General features: G+C 41.5%; 2 protein-coding genes across 3 annotated transcripts in view; one reads left to right on the forward strand and one right to left on the reverse strand.

Annotated features, from left to right (window-relative positions):
* The window catches only part of LOC308390347 (neurotrypsin-like), a 37015-nt gene extending 14221 nt beyond the window's left edge, over positions 1-22794 (reverse strand). The window contains exons 1-6 of the mRNA XM_080872275.1: positions 22701-22794; positions 18185-18227; positions 6134-6376; positions 3876-4014; positions 3608-3786; positions 3306-3453 (exon numbers count right to left, since the gene is read on the reverse strand). Of these exons, the coding sequence (XP_080728401.1) occupies positions 3306-3453; positions 3608-3786; positions 3876-4014; positions 6134-6376; positions 18185-18227; positions 22701-22772 (824 nt within the window). The 5' untranslated portion in view covers positions 22773-22794. The remainder of the gene's footprint in view (positions 1-3305; positions 3454-3607; positions 3787-3875; positions 4015-6133; positions 6377-18184; positions 18228-22700) is intronic.
* LOC308390348 (E3 ubiquitin-protein ligase TRIM21-like) lies at positions 8123-16254 on the forward strand. 2 transcript variants are annotated; one of them, XM_080872277.1, is made up of 3 exons: positions 8123-8475; positions 9857-10127; positions 13101-16254. In XM_080872277.1, exon 3 carries the CDS (start codon positions 13103-13105, stop codon positions 14819-14821), a length of 1719 nt encoding a protein of 572 aa, XP_080728403.1. In that variant the 5' UTR covers positions 8123-8475; positions 9857-10127; positions 13101-13102; the 3' UTR covers positions 14822-16254. The 2 variants fall into 2 exon arrangements, with proteins under 2 accessions (XP_080728403.1, XP_080728402.1); XM_080872276.1 differs by having other exon boundaries at positions 10021-10127.
* Positions 22795-23117: the final 323 nt, after the last annotated feature.

Consider the following 23117-nt stretch of genomic DNA (forward strand, 5'->3'; position numbering starts at 1 on the left):
TAAATAAAATACAAATACGGATGGTAAATGTATACTGAACATTTGTAATTACAGCCTCTCAGATATAATTTTTAAAAGAATTCTTATTTTCTTTCATATGAATCATCAATTCATTTGTGAATTATTTATTAGTGTAATAATTTACTTTTTTAATCAGTTAAAGAAAGTAAAACCTTGTGTTTTTCATTCATTACTTACATTTAATGTTTTTACTTCTCCATTTTCCTCATTATATTTAAAAACTTGCACTTCCAATTAAAGTACTAAATGCAGAACTCTTACTTGTAATTGATTATTGTCACAGATTTGAGTTTTTCTTCCTCTGCTGTTTGTTCACAGGGAGGAGTAGTGTTAGCTAGTGCCAGCATGCAAAGTGTCTACATGTTTGACACGTATTCTCTATCTATTGCAGAGCGAAACAAAAAATAACGAATACAATCCATGTGGGGAAAAACAAATCGAGTTTGCTTCGTTTTGTTTTGCGTGTCAAAACACATCAGCGCACAGCTGTACACAGCTGTGTGGGAACCTGTGCATCAGTGTCAGGACATCTATTAATCACACGCACAAACACAGATGGTGAGGTGTCCCCCGGTGTTTCGGGAGATGAAATGCAACCTCGTGTTAAACATGGAGGAAGATCTTCACTTTCTTCTCCGTAGGGTTTACATTCTGTGTGTGAGGAAGTATTTTCAAGATGAGACAAACTGTAATCTGCTCTGCTGGAGAATCCTGAACATCTCCAGCTTACTCAACGGCATCTGATAAATAATTCAGTTTTAAATCTTTTTTGGGGCAGCACGGTGGTTAGCACTGTTGCCGCACAGCAAGAAGGTCCTGAGTTCAATTCCACCATCAGGCCGGGGTCTTTCTGTGTGGAGTTTGCATGTTCTCCCCGTGTTTGCGTGGGTTCCCTCCGGGTACTCCGGCTTCCTCCCACCGTCCAAAGACATGCAGCTTGTGGGGATAGGTTAATTGGATAATCCAAATTGTCACTAGGTGTGAATGTGTGAGTGCGAATGGTTGTCTGTCCCTGTGTGTTGGCCCTGCGACAGACTGGCGACCTGTCCAGGGTGTACCCTGCCTCTCACCCTATGACAGCTGGGATAGGCTCCAGCGCCCCCCGCGACCCTGAAAAGGATAAGCGGAAGCGAATGGATGGATGGAGGGATCATTTCTGGGATTTTAAAGATACTGGCATCTTCTGTTTGTAAAGTGATTAGTGAAATTTCCAGAGCTGAATGTTCCCTATATTTGTGTCATCCACAATGCCCCATCAGTTCAGTCAGTTTCAGTTGCCACACTGCAAACCTGTAAATCTTGTGTAATTGTGGTGCCATTAGTCTTTCCACTGAGAGTGGGACAAATAAACACCTGCACAACCAAAAGGTGCAGTCAAAAAGTTATGCAACTCCACACATAAAAACCTGGACCGGATTTACATTGGGCTGCTATCCCCCTAAAGGTCGTCTCCTTGAGCAGCCCTGCAACAACCTGCACACTTGGGATATGTGCTGGATCTCCTCCACTGAGTCAAAAAGGCGACACTTTAAGGACAAAGTCACAGGGAGCCAAATCGGGCATCTAGGGCAGGTGGTGTGATACATTTGCTTTGGCTAATAAAAATCCTGCATTTCCAATGTGCCGTTTGCTCTTTCTCCATCAGATGCATCAAAGAGTTACAGTAATGTAAATGCAGTCAGAGACCCTGGGGGAGTTCAATACACAGCACACAACCTCATATTTATATACCATGTTCAAAAAATTAAGGGAACACACAAACATCACAGTATACACAACGTTAATTAAACTTCAGGGATATCAATCTTTCCAATTTGGAACCATAAACCACTGTGAATCCATTTCATCTGCTTTAGTGCAAATAAAATTGACAACAGGTGCACTTGAGAAGCAGCAACAACTGTCCCAAAAAGGGAATGTGTCATGGTCCGTGGGAACAGGTAGTGTTCGTGTTGACTCAGTGGCTATGCCCTCGGGTTGGGTCGACAGCATCGCACCTGTATTCCATCTAATTACCAATTACCGGAGAACTATTTCACCCAGCGAGGATGGCTGCTCCACGCCAGTCCGTTAGTCACTCTTAGTGGTCACCGTCTGGCAATTGAAGACATCTCCTGCATGTTTTGCATGCAAGAGAACTCCCTCAGTCTCCGTCTCTCCCTCCTTGGATTCTCTCCCACGGACACCCTCCCATCCAAGCCCCACGGTCTGACTCTGATTGTAAGCCACAGCATTCTAATTCTGGTTTAGTTTTGACTCTCTCCCTTCCTGCACACAAGTAATTGTTCCCCTTTCTGTTGCAGCTTCCCAGGGAATTTCAGGTCCTCGGCTTGAGTTTTATTCTCGTTCCCTTGGTTGTTCCTGATCATTTATGTTAGAGAAATAAATCTGTACATAGTTCCTGTGAATTTTGTATTGAGTCTGCTTTTTGATCCCCACTCTGTGTGTATGAACCTTGGTTCGTGACAGAATGGTTTTGCAGGTGGTGGCCACAGAATACTACACTCTGAGTGTTGCACAGATGCTCCAGTTCCTTCAGGCTGGCGTATCCATACGTCCCATCACAGGAAGGTTTGCTGTGTCTCCGGGCTGTTACAAGAGGAGAGCTGGGCAAGGCTATAGAAGGACAAGCCAGCAGCTGAACCGTTATCTACTTCTTTGTTTGAGTACGATTGTACAATCAGGAGGCTCACTGTCAGACCGACACAGGGACCTGCAGCGGGCTACTCAAGTTCATTCTTCTAACCTAACTGTCGCAAACAGACTTTGAGGGATGCATGAGCACTCATCATCTTTAGGCAGTGCCAGTGGCACCCGGTTCTCTTTACCAATGAGACCAGGTTCATGCTGAGAACATGTGACAGACATAAAAGACTCTGCAGGTACCGCAGTACATATGCTGCCTGCTACTTTAGGAGTACACTTATCCCCTAAAAACTGTTTGGCCTCTTATTCGTGAGCAGAGATCGAGCCGGTGACGATCCTTGACATGAAAGTTGGGTCAACTTGCCAGGTGGTGAGAACAGGACATACAGGGAGTGATCTAGAAATAGCAGCAGTTCTGGACCTGGTCCAGAGGTGCACAAGGAGAAGACCTTATAGGGGATAGAAAGCCAATTTAAAACAGGCATAGTGTTTGCTTTCTTCATCTGTACATTTGTGGCTCTCCTACTACAGTAGGTGTCTCTGTGGCCTGAGGCTCACAACGTAACCTTTAAACTAGGACAAAGATCAAAATGTTTCCATACATCTCTTATCTAGTTGTGGTGGAGGTGTGAACGTACCCAAAACCGAGCTGTCTGCACACCACCTCTGCGTCCCTGTCGTCCCACTGGTCATCGCAGATAGAGCCCCACCTTCCTGCATGAAACACCTCCACACGACCTTCAAAGTCTTCCTCACCTCCAACCAGTCGCAGAGGAGGGCCACTGCCTGAGAGGAGTTTAAAAGATGGCATGAGATCCAGCAGCATCCACCTTGAATGCTCTCACACACATTTTATTGGTACCGAATCGCTCTGTGCCTCTTATGTATGGGCCGAAACATGCAGGTGCGTTTGCCACGACATTGTGGAAGTCACACTGACCTTCTGGTGGTGCGCACACCACTGCTGCTTCGTTTCCATGGCTACAGTCACCAGTGACGAACATCCTGCTCCGGCACTTACTCAGGGTGTTCTCATCACCCCGGCAACCTAGACGTTCGTAGTGAAATAGGCCAGAGCCCGAGCCGAACTGAGAGTGCTGCAATGCTGTGCCGATATCGCTGAAAATAGAAACGTCACCGGTGAGAATGAACTTTTTACATCAGTCACACGTCACTGTAACTCGTAGCAGATGTTTCATCCGACCTACCCCAGACCCAGCTGTCTGCAGATCACACTGGCATCCCGGTCTGTCCAGTGAGAGTCGCACACTGCTCCCCACTGGCCGTTCAGGTAAACCTCAACTCGCCCGCTGCCAGAGATCGAGCTGCCAACCAGACGTGTAGCACCTAAAATCACAAACACGCAAATTTTAATGATCAGAAAACTCAAAAATTCACAATGGCAACACAAGTAGATAATAAACATAATTTTGACATAATAACCCAAATAAGTTCAGTACAAACTCGTCTTCACAGGCATCACACATACTGTGAGGCTAACCGCTCATCAAGGTGTTTGTTATTCAGTTATTAGATTGTGATCGTATCTCTGGCAGAGCTCCACTGTTTGATTCAATATTCAGCACTGAACACCTCTACATCACTTTATCAAGCACTTGTCTGTTGACACATCCTGCAGACAAACATTAGCATTCCTTTGAAGTTTGGTTTCAGGTGTATCTAAAATCGACAGTCATCCTTTAAACTCGTTTGTCCAGAGGGGAATATCTGTCTCTTCAAATGCTAATCCCTCCAATACATGCAACAGCTCGTAATCATCTGTGGCTGTCTGTTGTTTCATAGCAAATATATAGCTATACAAAACTAAACTTGTTTTCCCAGCAGACCAGTTTTACAAGATGACACAAAACCAGTGGCCTGTTTTGTTTTGTTTTTTTAAAAAGCATTTACATTTATCAGATAAAATTAACTCAACAGACACTTTGTTAGGTACACCATGTGGAAACAACTCAGTGCATTTAATCAAAATGATACTGTTGAAGTTAAAACTGAGCAACACAAAGTGGATAAAATGTGACTTTGAATGTGGCATGGTTGTTGGTACTGGACAGGCTGGTATTTGAGGAACTGCTGACCTACTTGGATTTTCCCACACAACCATCTCTAAGGTTTACAGAGACTGGTCTGAAAAAGAAAAAATATGTAGTGAGCAGAAGCGTCCTCTGTCCTGCTACTACTCATTACAAGGTATGCAGAAGAGTATCTCTGAACATACTGCATGTAGAACCTTGAAGCAGATGGACTACAGCAGAAGAAGAAAACACCGCGTGTCCTTCCTGTCAGCTAAGAACAGGAAACAGAGGCTACAGTTTGCATTTGATTGGAAATACATTGCCTGGTCTATTGAGTCTTGATTTCTGCTGCAACACACACATGTTAGTGTGAGAACATTTTGTAAACAACATGAAAGCATTCCAGCAGGATAACGTGCTGAGTCACAAAGATCAGGTATTCTCAAACAGGTTTCTTGAACTGACTGAGTGAGTCCACAGTCACCAGATCTCAGTCCAACTGAGCACCTTTGGAATGTGGTGGAACAAGAGATTCACATCACTAATGTGATGCTATCATGTCAGTAGGTACCAACATCTCTGAGGATTGTTTCCAACATCTAGATGAATTTGAGCCACAAACAACTGAAGCAGTTGTGAAGGAAAAAAGGGATCCTCAGTGTCAGGTGAGTGTAAATAAATACTAAAAGCCCCACAATCACATGGATTTGAAAGCAGTTATTCTATTAAATACATTAAGTTCATAGATGTTGGTAACATTTGAAATACCTGGAACTCTAATCAGTTTAGAAATTGGTTGTTGAGCCAGTCAGAGGCTTATTTTTAAATTGAGTAATACTGATATAGAAAGTTTAGATTTTACATGCCAGAAACCAGATTTAGAAATTATTCTTCATTACAAGAGGAACTGGGGTTCGGTTTATGACTGTTTTACTGTAATTGGAGCCACAATTTACAAAATGAACATCCTGCTGATTTAAAGAACTCTTCAAACTTGCATTGAGAATATAAACTCATCAGGAAAATATTTACTAAAATAAATAAAATGAAAAACAGCGTCACATTCCCCTTTTGGACATTTAAAATAATGCAGTTTAAGGAACTTGTGCACAAAGGGTCCACACGTTATTGCAGCTCAGTCATTAATCAGTCATGACTGCCAAGTATCAATAGAATTTTATCTTTACACACCAAATTTCTTTGGATTTTGAATTGTTGCAGTTGTTTTGCAGATATTACCTTTTACATAAAAGAGTATCTTCCCCTTTTTTTTGGTGTGAAAACCTTGTGAACAGCTTAACCAACAGCTAACAAATGTTTCATTTGAATCTGCTGGGGGGGGATGCGCACAGCACTAAATGTGGAATGAAATCATTTAAAGGTCAACTTTTTTTTAATCATGCATGAACTGTTCAGAGCGTCTGTGGATATACCCTGGTGGCAGTCGCAGTAGGCCCAGCCAATTGCTCCTGAGTTCTGTCGGAAGAAACACCACGGGTTGGACTCGCGATCCGGGTTCCTGCAGTAGTTGTGGTCACCCAGGCCGCGGCCCGGGTACTGCATGACATAGTCTGGAAACTCAGTCCATTTCAGACAGGGGGCACCAGAGTCCGTCTGCGACACGGTGCCGTTGTAGTATCCCAGTTCTGTGAATCCCTCAGAGCATGACAGAGGCACTGCACACCAAAGGGAGAGGAGAGTAAGTATATGTTGAGGAAGATGAGAGAATGAGATGTTTTGGATGAAAGGACGGGTATTTGGGTCAGCGAGGACAATGAGAATAAAAGAGATAGTTTGGGAAAAGAGAGGTGAAATGGGAGTAAAACGGGTCTTATTTAAATCACATTATCCCCGTGTCTTTATTATATCTTAACATAAAACCCTACATGGATGATTCTCCAGTACTGCAGCAGGATCCCCTCTAAGGCATTCAACCACACTGATCCATGGTGAACTGGGGAAATTTCCATGACCCTGAACCTCCTTATTTAACACGGTGGTGGCCAGATACTGCCAGTAATCTTCTCTGAGAGGGAGGAATGGGTGAGTGAAGCTTCGACAGTCTGAGAGGGAAACTGCTGACATCAAAGTGTAGCAAAATTAGGCCACAAAATGTAGAGCAGGTTTTGTGCTGCAGCTGATTAAAACGCACACAGAATGCGCTAATGAAAAGAAATCATGCAAAAAAATATAATGGGGAGAGTGGTGCACATACAGGCACTGCACAGCACACTCAGAGGTGCAAAGTCACTTAAAAAGGTAAATGATTTATACAAGTAGAGTGGAAAATAGGATCTCTCTGACTTTAGTTACTTGATCTTTTTATTGTATTTGCATATTTGTTGGAATGTTGGTCTGCAGGGCCACACTGAACTATAACATGTTAAACAATGGCTGAACCTTTGCTGATTGCATTAGTCCTTTGCTTCTGTGACAAATGTGGGAAGGGTGGCTGAACTTTGGTACAGATATCCAGGATGTTTGCTAATGATTTTTCTGTTTTTTCTTCCACTCTGTGGAAAGAGCAGCAGCACCTCAAACTCGTTCCTGTGAAAGATCAACATCTGCTTAATGTGGCACAAACAATCAGTCACTACATTTTTTATTCACAGCACAACAGCAAACAAGCCGAAGACAGTTAAGAGGAAAAAATAAAACAATCCCGGTGAAAATTATGCCAAGTTCATTACAAATATCAACAAAATGTTAACTATAATACACAACTTTGTCTGCCAACTCGGGCTACATGCAGGTTCTTATCTATATTGCCTTTTGTTGCCTAACAACCACCTAGCAACAGACTGAAATGAGCAGTTTTTAGCACTAATGCGCTTACATCAGCCTACCATCTAACTTATATTAGATACAACAGGATCCTGAACTGCTGTTTATGCCATTTTCCTCCTGCATCAGTAACACAATTCTCTGTCAACCTTAGAAATAGTTATGAGTACATCAGCAGTTTCTGAAATAATCAGATAAGCCCCTCTGGCACCAACAACCACTGCACATTTATGTCACTTAAATCACCTTTCTGTTCAATTCTGATACTGAATTGAACTTCAGCGGGTCATCTTAACCATGTTAACCTAAATGCAGTTTCTGCTATGCGATTGGCTGATTAGGTAGTTGAACAGCCGTTGCATCCAATAAAGTGGCTAGTGAGTGTTTTTTTTCTTCTTCTGTCTTTTCAAGTTTCGCTTTGGCTGATCTGTAAGTATGAAAACCCCCTAAACCAAAGAAAGAGCTCGACTGAATGTTGTTTTCTACAGCTACAGGAGTGTTTTCCTCTTGAGTCGTTGCATCTTCCTCTAAAGAACTTACTTTTCCCTCACCAAAGCTTCGGGGGTTTCGGAGGCCAAGCGGCTACTAAACCATGATTAATGGTAGCAGTGTATCAGCAACCCCCAACCCTTATCTCTTCAGCACACACCGCCCTGCAACCCTGAAGCTCACCTCACACACTAACGCACATCCATAGATTTCACTGCAGAGTGACCAACACTGCAACACACAAACACACACAGACAGACTGGAGGCAGATAAGAGGAAAAGCAATTCTGAAGTAAAGCACAAATGTATCCTTAAGAATTAAAAAATCTAAATCAACCTCATACTGGACTCAAAACCTGAATGCGGAGCAAGCAGCAAGAAAAAGGGTGCCTGTCCCTTTAAGGAAATTTGACACTGAGGAAACCAAAAGCAAAATACTTCTGGAGAAAGGGAACTGAGCCACACTCATTATTCTCACTCCCACACCAACGAGGAGCAACAAGTAAGTAGTCACTAGTAACCTAAGCTTTCTTAATAACACATAGCTACTGCAATTAATATTATTTATGTGCTGTACGGTCATAAACTTTTTTGCCGGTAAAGCCTTTTAGCTGAGAAATGTTGTCACAGCTCAAAAATATGATCACACGATCTCTTTAGTGATATTCCCGATTGAAGATATTTGTTGTCTAATTGTCGGAGTCGAATTTCCCACGTTTCACTATGTTTCCGGTGTCCGTAGTGAACTCTGAACTGCAGCTTTTAGGGCAAAAAGCATGAGAAGTGAAAGTAACAATAACAACATACTTTCCAGCTGCATATGCCAAGGATACAAAGGCCACGTGGGACTAATTTTATAATTTTTTTTTTTTTTTTTTTTTAGTTTATCTGATTATGACTCCAACAATAGCATAAAGTTCAAGGAAGTTGCCAGTCTATTTGAAGGTTACCGACAGAGTGGGATGATACCTGTGTACCACACATAGTTGGCCAAATGAGTAATAGTTTAAGTGGTTTCTCTCATTCATTGCCTCACTGTGTCAAAACAAGTCTGGAAAGGTTGATAAAACCGAATCCATTAATAGAAGTGCTAGAAACTACAGTTTCTCTAGTGGCCACTTGATGCTAGCTTTAAAAGAGGAGTGTGTTAAGATGCCTAAACTTACAGCAGGAGAGCATGTTTGAAATAAAAAAGAACTGAACTGAACTGAACTGAAAAGCATTTGTACATCCTGAGGAAAAAACAGATTTGGTTCTTATAGATGATTTCCCCCATTCATGGCAGCTGTACAAGGCGTGGAGATTTTATAAAAAAAATTTCTACTTGTTCAAAGGCTTAAACATATGGATCATAAGCAGAGTGTGATATGTGCTTTTCTTTTTCCATGAAAATAATTTAGAAACTAGAGTGGTCCTGTATATTTTTAAGCCTATTAGAACTTTTTTTTAAAATGTATTCTATTCTCAATGTAATGTTTATAGAATAATTGTGAATTTTGAAAGTTCAGAACTTAAACATATGACAATAGCGTATACTCTGCTGTGTAGTTTCTAAGTGAAACTAAAATGTGTAATATTTTATTGCCAATAAAACGAGGCAATACAGACTGTTTCGTTTGTGACTTCTTTCACTTTGTGTTATTTGGCCAGCTGTGCCAATTACAAAACAACACAAAATATGATATTCTGTCCCAGCAGATTTTTTCTTTCTCTGCTTTAATGACATATTTTTTTTCCCATAGAGGAAATCTGTCATCTGTAAACCCTCTTTTACCCATATCTGCGAATCTTCCGACTGAGAAGGAGGCAAACTTGTTCGTTTGCTGAGATCAACGAACTAATAAATGTGTGAAAATGACTCAGCTCTCTAATGTGTTTTACAGCATCATGGACCACAAGTTCTAAATGTGAACGATGCACTAAATGACAGTTATATTAGGGATGATGTAACGCAGAAATGTGGTTGCAACCTCCCCATCAGCCCATCACCACAACTCCACCATCAACTGCAAAGCCAACAATCCGTGTACATAACTTTTCTTCACAGACATCCTGAAAACAACGGTTTCTAAGTGCAGAATGTGAGACAGCCGCCCTGGTTCAGCGATATAAGAAGACTTCACCAGTGTAGGAAATTCTGATGTCAACAACCAGGTGAGTATTTGATATTCAGTAGAAATGTTTCTGTCTTTTTCATGAGACTACTGCAAAATCTGTCACTCTGAATCCTTTTTAATCCTCTTTTATTTGATTAGGAGTAGCTTTTGCTCTGAAACAGCTAAGATCATGCTTCTTGCTAGTCTTCTCAGACTGAAAGTGAAAGCCAATTTTACTTACACTTTAACCCCACTGGGAATTTCTTAAATTTTTATCAGAGGCAGGGACTCGTAGACCAGCCTGATTATAAGGGGTGTAAGCCCTTTGATTGACAGCTGGGTTTGCCCTATTCAGCACTGAGATATAAGAAGAAAAGGAATCAGCTGTTTATTTTCCCCAGTAGGTACATTTTGTTTCAAGTCTGTTGTTTGGTTGCCAAAATCAGCATCCTATTTAATATCACAGTGGCAGCTCGGTAACCATCCACCCTAACTAGTGCAAGCATTAACTAACTTCCAAATATGATCACATGTGATTTAAAAATGAATAAATCAATATATAAATAATGACGTTCAAGATATCAAACGAGCAGTTCCTCTTAATGCACAACTACGATCATCTGTGATAGCTACTAACTCCTTTTAGTAAGACTCAATATTAATCAATCAATATAAGTCAGTATAAATCAGTAAAAGTCATCACATTCACATGGAAAAAAAATGTTGGTCTTATCCAGTTCAATTTGTATTAATTCATCGTATATATCTGTTTTAATTATACAATCTAAAATATACATATATGCTATAAATATACTTGTAAAAATATCAAATGCACAGTCCTGTGTTATATTAACATATACACCTTTATACACTGATCTATAGTTATTTAACTACACCTCTCCAAAAGTATTGCTTTTTATAATACGTCATTCTTAATATAAAGATTTAACACCCCACCGCTTCCATATAGTGCTTTATTGGTGTTTTATATAATTTTTTTAACTGATTTATATTTGTATAGCCTTCTCCACATTACTCCACAAAACCACTCCACAGGCTGTTAACTGCATGCTCCTCGTTGTTGTCCTCGCTTTGTGTTTTTTCAAATGTAGCTCCCCTCTCTGTCTGTGAAAACTTAACATTTAAAATTTTTGGTAACACATTATTTCTTCTTCTGAATATTATTTGACCAGTTTTAAATCTGACCAGATCTGTGAATTTCCACATTTTTGAATTTAGAAATATATCCGATCTTATTAACTGTCCTTACTGCACTTTTTGTGCATAGTGACTGTAGTGTGCTTTTATACCCACATAGCAAAATTTGTATGGCCCGGATCTGGCCCACACAATGTGCTTACACATGGCCCACATACCGCAAAGTATGACGACCCTTTGGTGGCCCAGATCAGGTTTGTCAGAGGTGGCCCGCACAAGGCCAGTTGCAGACACACTGCTGACCCAGAACAGTTTCAGCTCTGCCCCCAGATGTCAGCCTAATGTGTACCTTAATCAAGCCATGTAATAACAACATGTGCCAGAACACAATAGTAACATGAGAAAACTCTGTTCAGACAGTGAATGGACTGATTCTTATATAGTGCTTTTCTACTCTCCCAGATTACACAAAGTGCTCTATACAACATGCCACATTCACCCACTTCCTCTAAATTGAGTGCTTCATAACTACATTCAAACTCTTGACATGCAGACTGGGATCGAACCACTAACCTTCCAATCAGTAGGTGACCTGCTCTATCTCCTGCGCTATAGCCAACCAGTAGTAAACATGAGTAAACCCTCACTAGGTTTAGGATAAAGTGTACACTCACAAACCTGTCAAACCTGCATTTGAAACGTTGGCTACCATAGCAGTATAGTATTGCAACATGGCATTTGGGTCTTCTAACTAAAATAGGAAAATAGGAACATAAATAGTGCTGTCATTGCCAGACCTGGCCCACGTCTGGTTGACATACACCCTGCCATGACACCAGTCAGTCAGAAGGGCCAGCTTGATGCCGGATCCAGGGAAGACCTGTTTTCTATGAGCCTGGGCCACATAAACCAAACCACAATCAGGCCAGATGTGGCATGCCATCACATAAACAGTGCCATCTATGCCAGGCATGGCCCATATCTGGATGACATACCACTTACCCATGCCAGAAGTCACCCAGCAGTGCCGGCTTGACACCAGGTTCGGGCCAGACCTGTCTGCTCTGTGGGTTTGTGTTACCCCACATCTCCATATAGTGAGCTCTCACATTAGCTCATCTAATCAGTCTATTTGTGAATAACATCAGTAGTTATGTTATTAGAGATCTGCAGCTCAGATCTGCACAGCCAGGTGCTGTTTTTATATGGGTTAGTGGCTTTAAATTCATAAGGTTAATAAAGTTAATAAAGATTCATGAAGTTAGCAATAAATTCATCTTTATTTATACAGGAAAATGCCTATTTACTACATAGCAACAGGTTAAAAAAAAACGATGCAAATACATAGTTAGAAAATGAAACGAGAAAGAATGGCATTTATTAAAAACCCAGTCTATAAGCATGGGTCCATTTAATCCTGAGTCTCGATGATGGTGCAGTTTGGTACATTTGCTCTGTGGTTTAAGTGCAGACTATCTGGTTATGAAGTGATTTGAATGTTATCAGGACGATGCTGGCTGAAAAAGGAAAAATTTGTTCCCGGGCAATACTGAGGCTCATTAAGGTGATCGCACAGGTCGCATCCTGTTCTGCAGCCTGAAAACAACAGAGCGAAACCTGCCATTCGAGTTTTAACTTTAATGGTTAAAGTCAGCGTTAAATAATTACAGCACTAAATGCAAAGATAAGCCTTTTGCTTATATAAGTAAACTCTCGGGGGTTGTTTTAAAGAGTTAGGCAAAAATGTAACTTCCACTAAAAATGCAGTGACAGCTGCTGTTAAAAGCTCCAGAATAGCTCATGAACTTATTTTAGCTAAAGCAGCTAATCTGAATGTTGGCCTAGATTTAATAGTGTTTGTCTGTTTTCTTAGAAATGGCATCTGGCAGCAGTCTCTTCTCTGAGGACCAGTTTCTGTGTCCCATCTGCCTGGATGTCTTCACTCGCCCAGTTTCCACTCCATGTGGACACAACTTCTGCATGTTGTGTATTGAAACCTACTGGAAAGATGCGCAAGTCTGTCGGTGTCCTGTCTGTAATCACGCTTTTGAAAGAAGACCGGATCTCAAGGTCAACACTTTCATTTCAGAGCTCGCGTCAAACGTCTTGTCGCTTAAAGCTAAAGATTTTGACACCTGGAGTGCTCATTCACTGCAGGCCAGCCCTGGAGCTGGGGTGCTATGTGGCATCTGTACCGACACGCCGCAAGAAGCAATTAAATCATGTGTGGAGTGTCAGACTTCATACTGCGACGTTCATCTGGCGCCTCATCACCTTGCCCCTGGACTGAAGAAGCACACGCTGATTGAACCTGTGGCGAGCCTGGAGGGGCGCATCTGTGAGGAACATAACAAGCTGCTGATGTGGTTCTGCAGAGACGACAGCGCTCTGCTGTGTGACGTCTGCTCCAGCTCCCGCCACAAGGAGCACTCTGTTGTTCCTGTGGAGCGGGCGTACGACGAGAAGAAGAACCTGCTGGAGCACACTGAGGGTAAAGTGCAGCGGATGATCCAGGAAAGGCTCCAGAACGTTGTGAAAGTGAAGGAATCAGTAAAGCTAAGCAAGACAGAAACTGAAAAGGTGACTGCCAGCGGCGTGCAGGACCTAACAGACCTGGTGTCTGAGATTCAGAAGAGTCAGACAGAGCTCATCGCGGTCATCGAGGAGAAGCAAAAAACTGTAGAACAAGAAGCAGGAGGGGTAATTAGTGATATGGAGAAGGAGATCACAGAGCTGCAGGTGACAAGTGTGAAGCTGATTGAGCTAAAGCAGACTAAAGATCAGCTCCATTTTCTCCGGCACTACCCAAGCTCCTCTGTCCTGCCTCAAACAATGGATCCTTCCCATCTCAGCTTTAACCGACACCTGGAGATACAACACATAGGCGAATCTTTGAAAAACTCCGTCTCCCAGCTGCGAACAACGCTCAACAAAATGAACACAGACATACAAAAATTGTGCGACAGATCAGACGTGTCAAATAAAGCCACGCTCAGATATATGCAGCAGTACGAGGTGAACGTCTTGCTGGATCCGGACACGGCTCATCCTCTGCTCATGATATCGGACGACTTGAAACAAGTAAGATACAGCATGCGCTCAGGATGGTTGGCAAACCAAATCTCGAACCCAAGCATGTTCACTGAGCATCTTGCAGTTCTGGGAAACAGAAGCTTCTCATCCCGCAAGTTTTACTTCGAGGTTTACGTGGGCCAGAAGACCGAGTGGTGTCTGGGCATGGCTGCTGCGTCGGTCCAGAGGAGAGGGTCACTCAGTCGGGATTCGCGTAGTGGGCTGTGGGCCATGTGGTTCCTGGAAAATAAGTTTGAAACCTTCAACTCTCCGGATGAGCCGGTACACTTTGGGAAAGTGGAGCGGATCGGGGTTTTTGTGGATTACGACCGAGGTCAAATATCATTTTGGGACACGGAGGCTGCAACACTTATTTACTCTTTCACTGAGTGTTTCTTTACCGAGGAGCTATATCCGTACTTTAATCCCTGTGACAATGAATTTGGCTCCAATTTAGATCCCATGATAATAGTTCCTGTTGGTGAAAGCGAGTCAGCGGGGCTTCAGAGACTCACCCTTTGAATCAAATATTTTATTCTGTTTGAGTCTTTGTGGGGTAAAAGCCAAGTGCCTTACATTTAAAGACATATATCCAATATGAAGGACGTTTTGGATATTTAATGTCTTTATCAGATATTTATCAGTGAGATAATGTGAATATGTGAGGTTTTCTTGCTAAATTTGCTAATCGCCTATCCAAGTACAGATTTTTTTCAGTTTTGTTTGGTTTCTTTTTGCTATTAATTAGCTAGAGAAAAATAGATCAACAATTCTAACGTGTTTCAGCTCCTCGTCAAACTGACACAACATTTGGGCGTTTTTCTCTCGTTTGAAAATGTTCAGGTACAAGGATGGGACTAAAAATGATGGAAAAGTCTTCCAGAAAGCCTGAAGAACTATTGCTGCAGACCACTTTAAAATTACAAGAAAGACTGGCTCCTTGGAAAGAAAATATAAAGAAATGACAGTAGAATAAATCCAGTTTTGACAAATAAAAAGGAAAAGCAAACTGATAAAAACAGTGAATGTGAATCTCAATATGAAAGTCTCTCAATGTTTGTTTTAAGGAGGAAAATAATATTCAAACCTTCAGAAAGTTTAGATGTGCATTTAATGACTAATGAGTTATTTATTATCACAGTTTTTCGTATAATAATTAAATTATTTAGTCTATCACGTTATGACACATTGCCAGGCAGCTTCATAATTGTCTTATGAATGTAGGACGGTGGCTTCATCTGCAGACTAATTCATTACACTACAAAAAAAAAAGACTAAACTATAGAGGGGGGGTTTTTCTGCTACATATGGTGACGTCAGTTTAAGGGTGAAAGGTTCGAGGCTTGTAACGAGTTCGGCACTTCGTGCACAGAAGATTGAACAGCATGTTAACGAGGGAGAAGAATGGGTGGAAATAATAAAATTGAGGATTTAACTGAAAAGAAAGTGGTGCTGTAAATGGGAGCAACCCCTGTGATTTCAAGACAAAATATGAATTCACCAGGTGTTCTTACTTATATAGCCGACATGGAGGTACGAGTGGAGTCGGTAAAGTGGTGAAAGGACTAAAAGGATGTGCGTCTGTAAGTCACGAATAGATGCACATTTTGCACGTGTTTACGGATTTGTAGAAAGAAATGTTGCTGCGGAGTAGTGTATTCTTTTGTATGTGTTTTTGGGCACTGTGAGCACTGCTAAAGTAGATTCCAGTATATTAAACAGATATATCCACATAGCAAGTCAGAGAAAAACACTGTCCCTTTAATTTTGATATATTTAATATTACATATATACCTGATTGAACATCGATCTGATTTAATTTTCAAGTGTCAACTGGAGTCATAATTCCCTGACTCATTGCAATGGTTTTTGTATTTTTTTGCAATATCCAAATAAATAATATTTGTGGGGAATGAAAGTCAAAATAAATGACATTTTTTGCCTACAATTTGTGGATTTTGTAGCTCCTTTTTTCACCTCTCTCATATCCAGCACAGTTTAGAAGTTAATGTAATGTGTACAGAAAGAAAGTGATAGGTTTTTGTGTTACTGGTTAGTTGGCAGTACTCCGCAAACAAATGAGGCTTAAAATACACTGAGAAGTCAAGGAGGAGCCAAACAGTCATGTCCAAGGCAAATTAATGTTGTTGCACTAAAATCTGGACAGTACCTACGGAAGAGGATTAGGGCCACAGGAAGAAGAAGAAAAAAAAAAGGGGGCACGTTTTTTTTTTTTCTTCTTTTCCAGAATTCTGAGAAAAAAGTCAAAATTCTGAGATTAAAGTCAGACTTGTGACTTTTTTCTCAGAATTCTGGAAAAGCAGGGGGAAAAAGACGTGCCCACTTTTGTTTTTCAGTGGCCCTAATCCTCTTCCATAAATACCCGAAGTTGAAAAATGGTAAAATTTCCAATAAAGTGACAAACATGACTTTGGCCTTGAGCAGAATTTGGGTGAAAATCCACTATATGATCACTGTGCTCAGGTACTACACCTGCAATTCTTGTCCATCTGACACATATTCGTGGCATAAAACATCAGACGTTTGGCCGGATGAGCTAAAAATGATTGAAAATCAAAATAAGTTGAGCATTTTAGAATATCGGCAAGAGAAAAGAAATAATAGATGAGATAAACACAATTGGAGATAGGAATTACACCTCAAGGTCATTGTAGTTACTAGTTGGGTCGCTGGAGAGTTAACGCTGACATTTTGTGTCGATGCTGATGAAAAATAAATGCACAACTTTATCTTTGAGCCATTTTTCCTTCTTTTTAAGCACTTAGGCACAAATACAAACAAACAATCATCAAATATTTAAAAAAAACACAGGATACACTGCCATGTTCCCTTACTGCTTTGTAATTCGTAATCTTACCATGTAAATCATGTAATATTTTCACATATATATTTTGCATTTGTTGTGCTGAATGGCAAAAACATGCTTAAAAGCTGCACAGTAGCATTAATCAAACTTTTATCTTCAGCTTCATAAAATTTTAATAAAGTAAAAAAGCGTTACGTAACTAAAGAAAAGCAACATTTTCAGTATCGCTCAAAACTAACATTTATTATGATTTTTCATGTCTCAATATGATCCCTAAATTCTCCCCTTGTTTATATTTCACCACTTTAATATTTCACTACGCTCTTTAATGCATTTCACACAATACTCGACACCCTCCTCATTGCCACGACAACCGCACTCTGCCCATCGCCATGGGAACACTCAGTCTCCCTTCTCCCGTAATCCGTTTCCCAGCCACAATGAGTATTTGACACGGTTCACAGTCGGAGGCTGGCTGTATGGGGGGTGGGTGTGTAGCAACAACATCCTCTACACAAAACACACTAATAAATCTGGAAACCTGAGGAAATTTGCTTTTACACCATTTATCCTCATTTCCACCCAATAAAAAGAGGCAATTTTAGCAGTATGTGAATTTATGCAGGTGTTCAGTATTGTTAAAAAGCCACAATTTGAATTCCCCGTGATGGATGGTGTGTTTCTGACTGCATGGGTCTGTCAGTGTGTAGCGAGTGTTAAAGCGGAGATGTTTCACCGCACTGGAAATGAGCCGAGAGGGAGGAGTTCTTTGCCCCAACCCCCCCTCCTATCTTCATCATGCCCTTCACTCCTCTCAGGGATGCGGAGAAAGAAAGAAGAGGAAAATGAAAGGCAGAGGGGCGCAGGCCAGGATGAGGGGGAGAGGAGAGGTAGGAAAGAGTGGGAGGGGCTTTGTGAGAGTCTGAGTCAGAATGTGGGTTAAACTGGAGGGAACGGAGAAAACAGCAGAAAGGAGAGCGATGGTGTAGGAGGGGAGGACAGATGGGAGGAGAAAGTAAATGCACAGAAAGAGGATGAGAGCGTCACCTCTCGCCTACCTGAGTTCTGCACCTCATTTAAGTAGCTGTCTTCAGCCACCACCTGCATGCACAAAAGAAAGAGAGTGAGACAAAGGACCAGAATTTCATCTTGGTATAATAGTAAACAAAGAACAAGAAAAAAACATGAAATTCATTTAAAAGCAAACATAAAAAGGCAAAGATCTTCTAAGCAGATTTGGTTGAAAACTGGTGGAAATTAGGCCACCAGCGCATGATTCATTTTCCACCACAAAGTCTGAACTTTAGTGAGTCGTGACGCATAAACAACATTCTAAAATATGCATGATGATTAGTTACAGGCCGTATCTGACTCCTCATAATTATGAATTGCAAAAAGCAAATGTGAAAGCACCAAAACAGCTGGACTGCAGCTCGATAATAACGCCTTAACACCCCCAAAAAGGGGAAAAACCTTTCATTGAGTCTAATTAGAAACAAATTTAATGGACAGAGAGTCATAAGGTCTCAAGATTATCTCTACAGTTACCTTCACTGAGCACGAAAGCAACTGTGGCCATTGTTATAAAATAAGACAGGTAATTTTCTATCTATAAGGTGTATATTTTAGATAATTTCGTTTCATTTCATGCCTCATACACAGATGCTCGTGTTAAACATGGCTCTGTAAGACGTCATAAGGAGCGGATATATCTGAAGCACAGGTGCCCTGCTCACCTGCTGTTCCAGCCTAATACTTGTGAGGGACAGCCACTCAGAATAAAAGTTAACTGAAGAGTAGAGAAACTGAAACTCTCTATTTCAGACAAAGGATGAACTGAGGGGGTGCACCAAGGCCCAGAATAAGATAAATAAGGATTATTTTGATCTGTGAATCATGCAAAGCTACTCTTGAGTCATGGAATAAAAAACATGGAGCTGGAGACGAGCAGAAGAGGTCCTCTTTAATGGTTTACTGCACACGGGGTAATCCCTTGAGTATTGCGTATATTTAGTTTTTGTGCAACTTTACATGCAGATTCAAGCATTTCCCCCTAAAGTATTCTGATTTGTTGGCATTTATCCTTGAACATGAAGTCGTCTCGATGTACTTTCGATGTATTAATGAGTTTACTCCCTGATTCTCACCACTTGAAGTATAAGTATAAGCAACCCAGGGACGACAGTACAGCACAGTAACTGCAAACACACACAGTACTAGACAGCATCAGAGTTTATATTGCAGTGTTTATTTCATTTTAGATATCAGATACACATTTACACAACACACAGCCCATCTGCTCTGCTGAGAGGGCAGCGATATACAGCGCATTTCACCGTCACACAGGTGAGTTCTGCTCTCTGCTTCCTGTCACTGTTTCTGGCCACTGCACACGCACGCGTGAAACCAACACGCAAACGCCTCCCAGAAGACTCAGCTTAATGGTATTACATCAGGAACAGGCGACCTGTGATAGCAGACACGGGTGCCGATATCTCCGCTCATGTCAATCACACGGCTCAATTACGGCACTAATCTGCTCTTGCACCTGCGTCCAGTGTTTGGCCATGCAAACAGACGCACCACACCAGATGGAAGGGCAACAAATAAATAAGCAATAATCGAGACCGCTGCAGCACTGAGATAGGAAGTTGCTCCAAAGTGATGCTTTTAGTCATAAATGATCACACTCGTGCGTGCCACCTAGATGACTGTTGCTGGTAAGGTTTTGGGATATTAATGATGATTTTTGTCACTTTTATGATGTGAAACCTTAAAAGGGTCAAAACCTTTAAAGGGTAGAGTGATTTTACTTGGCATTTCTTATTATGTGTTATTACAAGGGAGCCTGGGGACCTGCAGAAGACTTCACGGTGGTGCTGAAAGCATAGTGACACAATGATTGTCAGGCACAGATAAGAAAAGTGAAAGTATTTATCAGGTCTGACAGCAAACCAGCTGCAGAGAGGGTTAGTTTATAACCAGCAGAGCAGGATTAGGAGGATTCTCCTCCACTAACTGACCTCACTGTTAAATTGAGGTTGAATCCTGATGTTTAATATGAAAATTTGGCAAAACAGGTGATGATTTTTTTTATTCCCCCCTTTATGCAAGTGACACAAAGAAATCTTGATTATAAAAAGTTCCTCGCTACAGTAACCTCAATGTTTAGCCAGTGCAAAATCAGCATCGATTTATATGGAGGTTCAGCTGATATAAACAGATATCCTAGCTGACTTTTTTTTTATTTAACAAAGCTGAAGTAAAGTAAAGTAAATCAGTTGATTATAATACATGAGCATGCTTCCACCAAGGCCGAAAGGTCCCCTCACACCACACATTCATTGAGTCTTTGGATCCAGATTAGTTTATGACAATGTCTCACAGTTTTTCTTCTTTCATTATGACTATTGTGAAAAAGGGGCTTCAGATCCAGATTAAATTCAAAAGTTAACCACTTGTGGGTCAAGCCACACCTTTGGTAAAAAACTAAAACAAGTAAAACAGTCTGCAACTTCTTATTAATAACTCATAAATCTTGCACAGAACACTAAACACTGGACACAGTATGGCTGAACATTCCTTGACAATTAAGGTTTAAAGGGTTCAAGGCCATTGTGACTTTATACATTATGAATGTATCCATACTAATTCACAGCTTCGCTAACGCCATTATGCGTGTGTCTACAGGATTTGTGGTAGTGGTGATGTTTTACTCCAGTTAACAGACATGATCTTCTTGGCAATGAACACGGGAATGGAGTCTTGTCCTAAAGTGTTCTGAAGAGGTCCTCCAACTGAAAGCACCATCTATACTCAATACTCAACTGTTTTTGCTCCACTCTTTTATCCAACCAATATCCCTGGAGGACTGCAGTCCCTGAAGACATGCGAATGACCATTCATGAATCTGCAGTTCCTCCAACACAAAAGTGATGCAAACACAGGACCTAAAAAAAACCTCATTCCAATCTTCCAATCAAATTCCTTAGATTCCATAGATGACTACAAACAGCTTTGTTCATGCACATGTCCTCACTGGCCAATTCAATTTAAGCTCCCTGTTTTATTTCACAGTGAGGGTGTTTTCTGCCACCCTCTGCTGTTACTAGTATCCTGTAGATTTGTGAATATGATTCTTAGTTGGATGTTTCAGTTTGTGTGATAAAATATTGTTCAACCATCCGATACATCAAATAACCTCCTTGGCAGAGGTAAATCATAAAGCAATTTTATCACAAATCCCATTAACTTTGATGTTGTAGCCTCTAATAAGGGTTCATAATCTGCAGAAACATTCGTTTTATTTAACATTATGCTACTGTATTATTAATAATATAATTCATATTTGTAAATCTGCTGTATATTGGCTCTTTATTAAGTGAAGATGACACAAAAATGTATTCTGTGATGTAAATTGGAGGCTGGTTTCTGCCTATTGTTTACATACAAGCATTTTAGTCTCCACAGACTGAGCCACAGGAAAGCAGTTTGTAGGGTATAGAGATCTCCAGATTAATTTTCTGTTTTGTTCACATGTTTCCAACAAAATGAAGAGCTTCTGAATTCCAAGAATTCCTGCCAGGGGGGAAAAAACAAACTGTCTAATAAAGATGAAAAATTAGGAATTCATCTGCAGCGTGCTCGGTGTGCTCGATGTGCACGGCTGCTTTCAGTGTAAGTGGGTCTAATTAAATCCCGCACACTGCTGTACTCCACTAATGACTTCTACACTGGCTACTCGGCTCATATGCTGCATATTAACGCAACACACTCCAACTGCAGTGAGAAGAAAACTGGACGAATGTGACGAATAATTGATTGATTGATCATTAATTGATTGCGTTGCTTCTGCAAGACACAGAACAAATGAGTGAACCTGACTTCCAGCTGACCCACGCATGACAGAAACACCTGCTTCCTCGCGTTTCGAATTTAACATTTCTACGCTGACATGCAGTGACAGCTTTAACAGCCCGTGCTGGGTCCGTTCCCCAAACACCGCGGGGGCAGAAGAGGCACCGACGGGTTCTTCTCATGATATCCTGCCGCGGGGGGTGGAGGAAGAGGATGAGGAGCAGGAGAAAAGAGAGGAAGGTGGAGGGGTTGTGTTTGTCACCCAGCACGAATGGGTGTGTGCAACAATGTAGACTCCGCTTAATTGGGCAGTGTACCTTCATGCCACCATTAATTGGCTAAAATGTGGTGCTCTTTAAATTTCTGACCTGCACTTGCATTGTTGGAAATGCAGCCCAGAGAGAAAAATACACGAAAGCATCCTTTCTGTGATATAGACCTTACAACGTGGCGGCACAGCCCTGAATTCTTCTACAGGCTTATCAATACAACTGTCAGTTTAATCAGGCTGTCGGACTAATTCGATTTTTTTGGTTTTTTGGGGGTTTTTTTAATGAAATGCAGCAGAGGTCAGCAAAGCGTGACCGTCACGGGACATGGCTTCAAAAAAAAGGAAAGCACACACACAGAGACACACAAAAGAAAAGAAATAAATCAGGGCACATTGCACTATAAAGAAAAAACACATCCTCATCAGCAGCAGGCAGGATACAGTACCTCAGCTAACAGTGGCAGCCAGAGACAGGCGGTTCCGATCAAGCACAACATTTCCCGGCTGGTGAGAGCCATCCTTCCCGCCCGCTGTGTCTGTGTCATAGCCAGAAAAGCCGCCGCTCCTCTCCCATCTCTGTGTCCAACCTGCCCGTGAGGTGAACCGTTATCCTCCGGCTCGTCCCGCTGCTGGAAGAAACGTGGTGTGCGGTGATGATGATGATGATGATGATGTCGGCTACGTGGTGGCTTTTACGCACAGAAGGCAGGGTGCGGCACTATAAACGGGATGAAACACACAGTGATGCATGCACACACGCGCACACACACACACACACACACGCTGAACCAGTCTTGGGTGAAATAATGTTGAGCTCTGCAAAAACTTAATGCCACGAGCATGTCGCGCTCACACGCCCGCGC

This window comes from Rhamphochromis sp. 'chilingali', assembly GCF_963969265.1.
Source record: "Rhamphochromis sp. 'chilingali' genome assembly, chromosome: 22".
Classification (NCBI taxonomy): Eukaryota; Metazoa; Chordata; class Actinopteri; order Cichliformes; family Cichlidae; genus Rhamphochromis; species Rhamphochromis sp. 'chilingali'.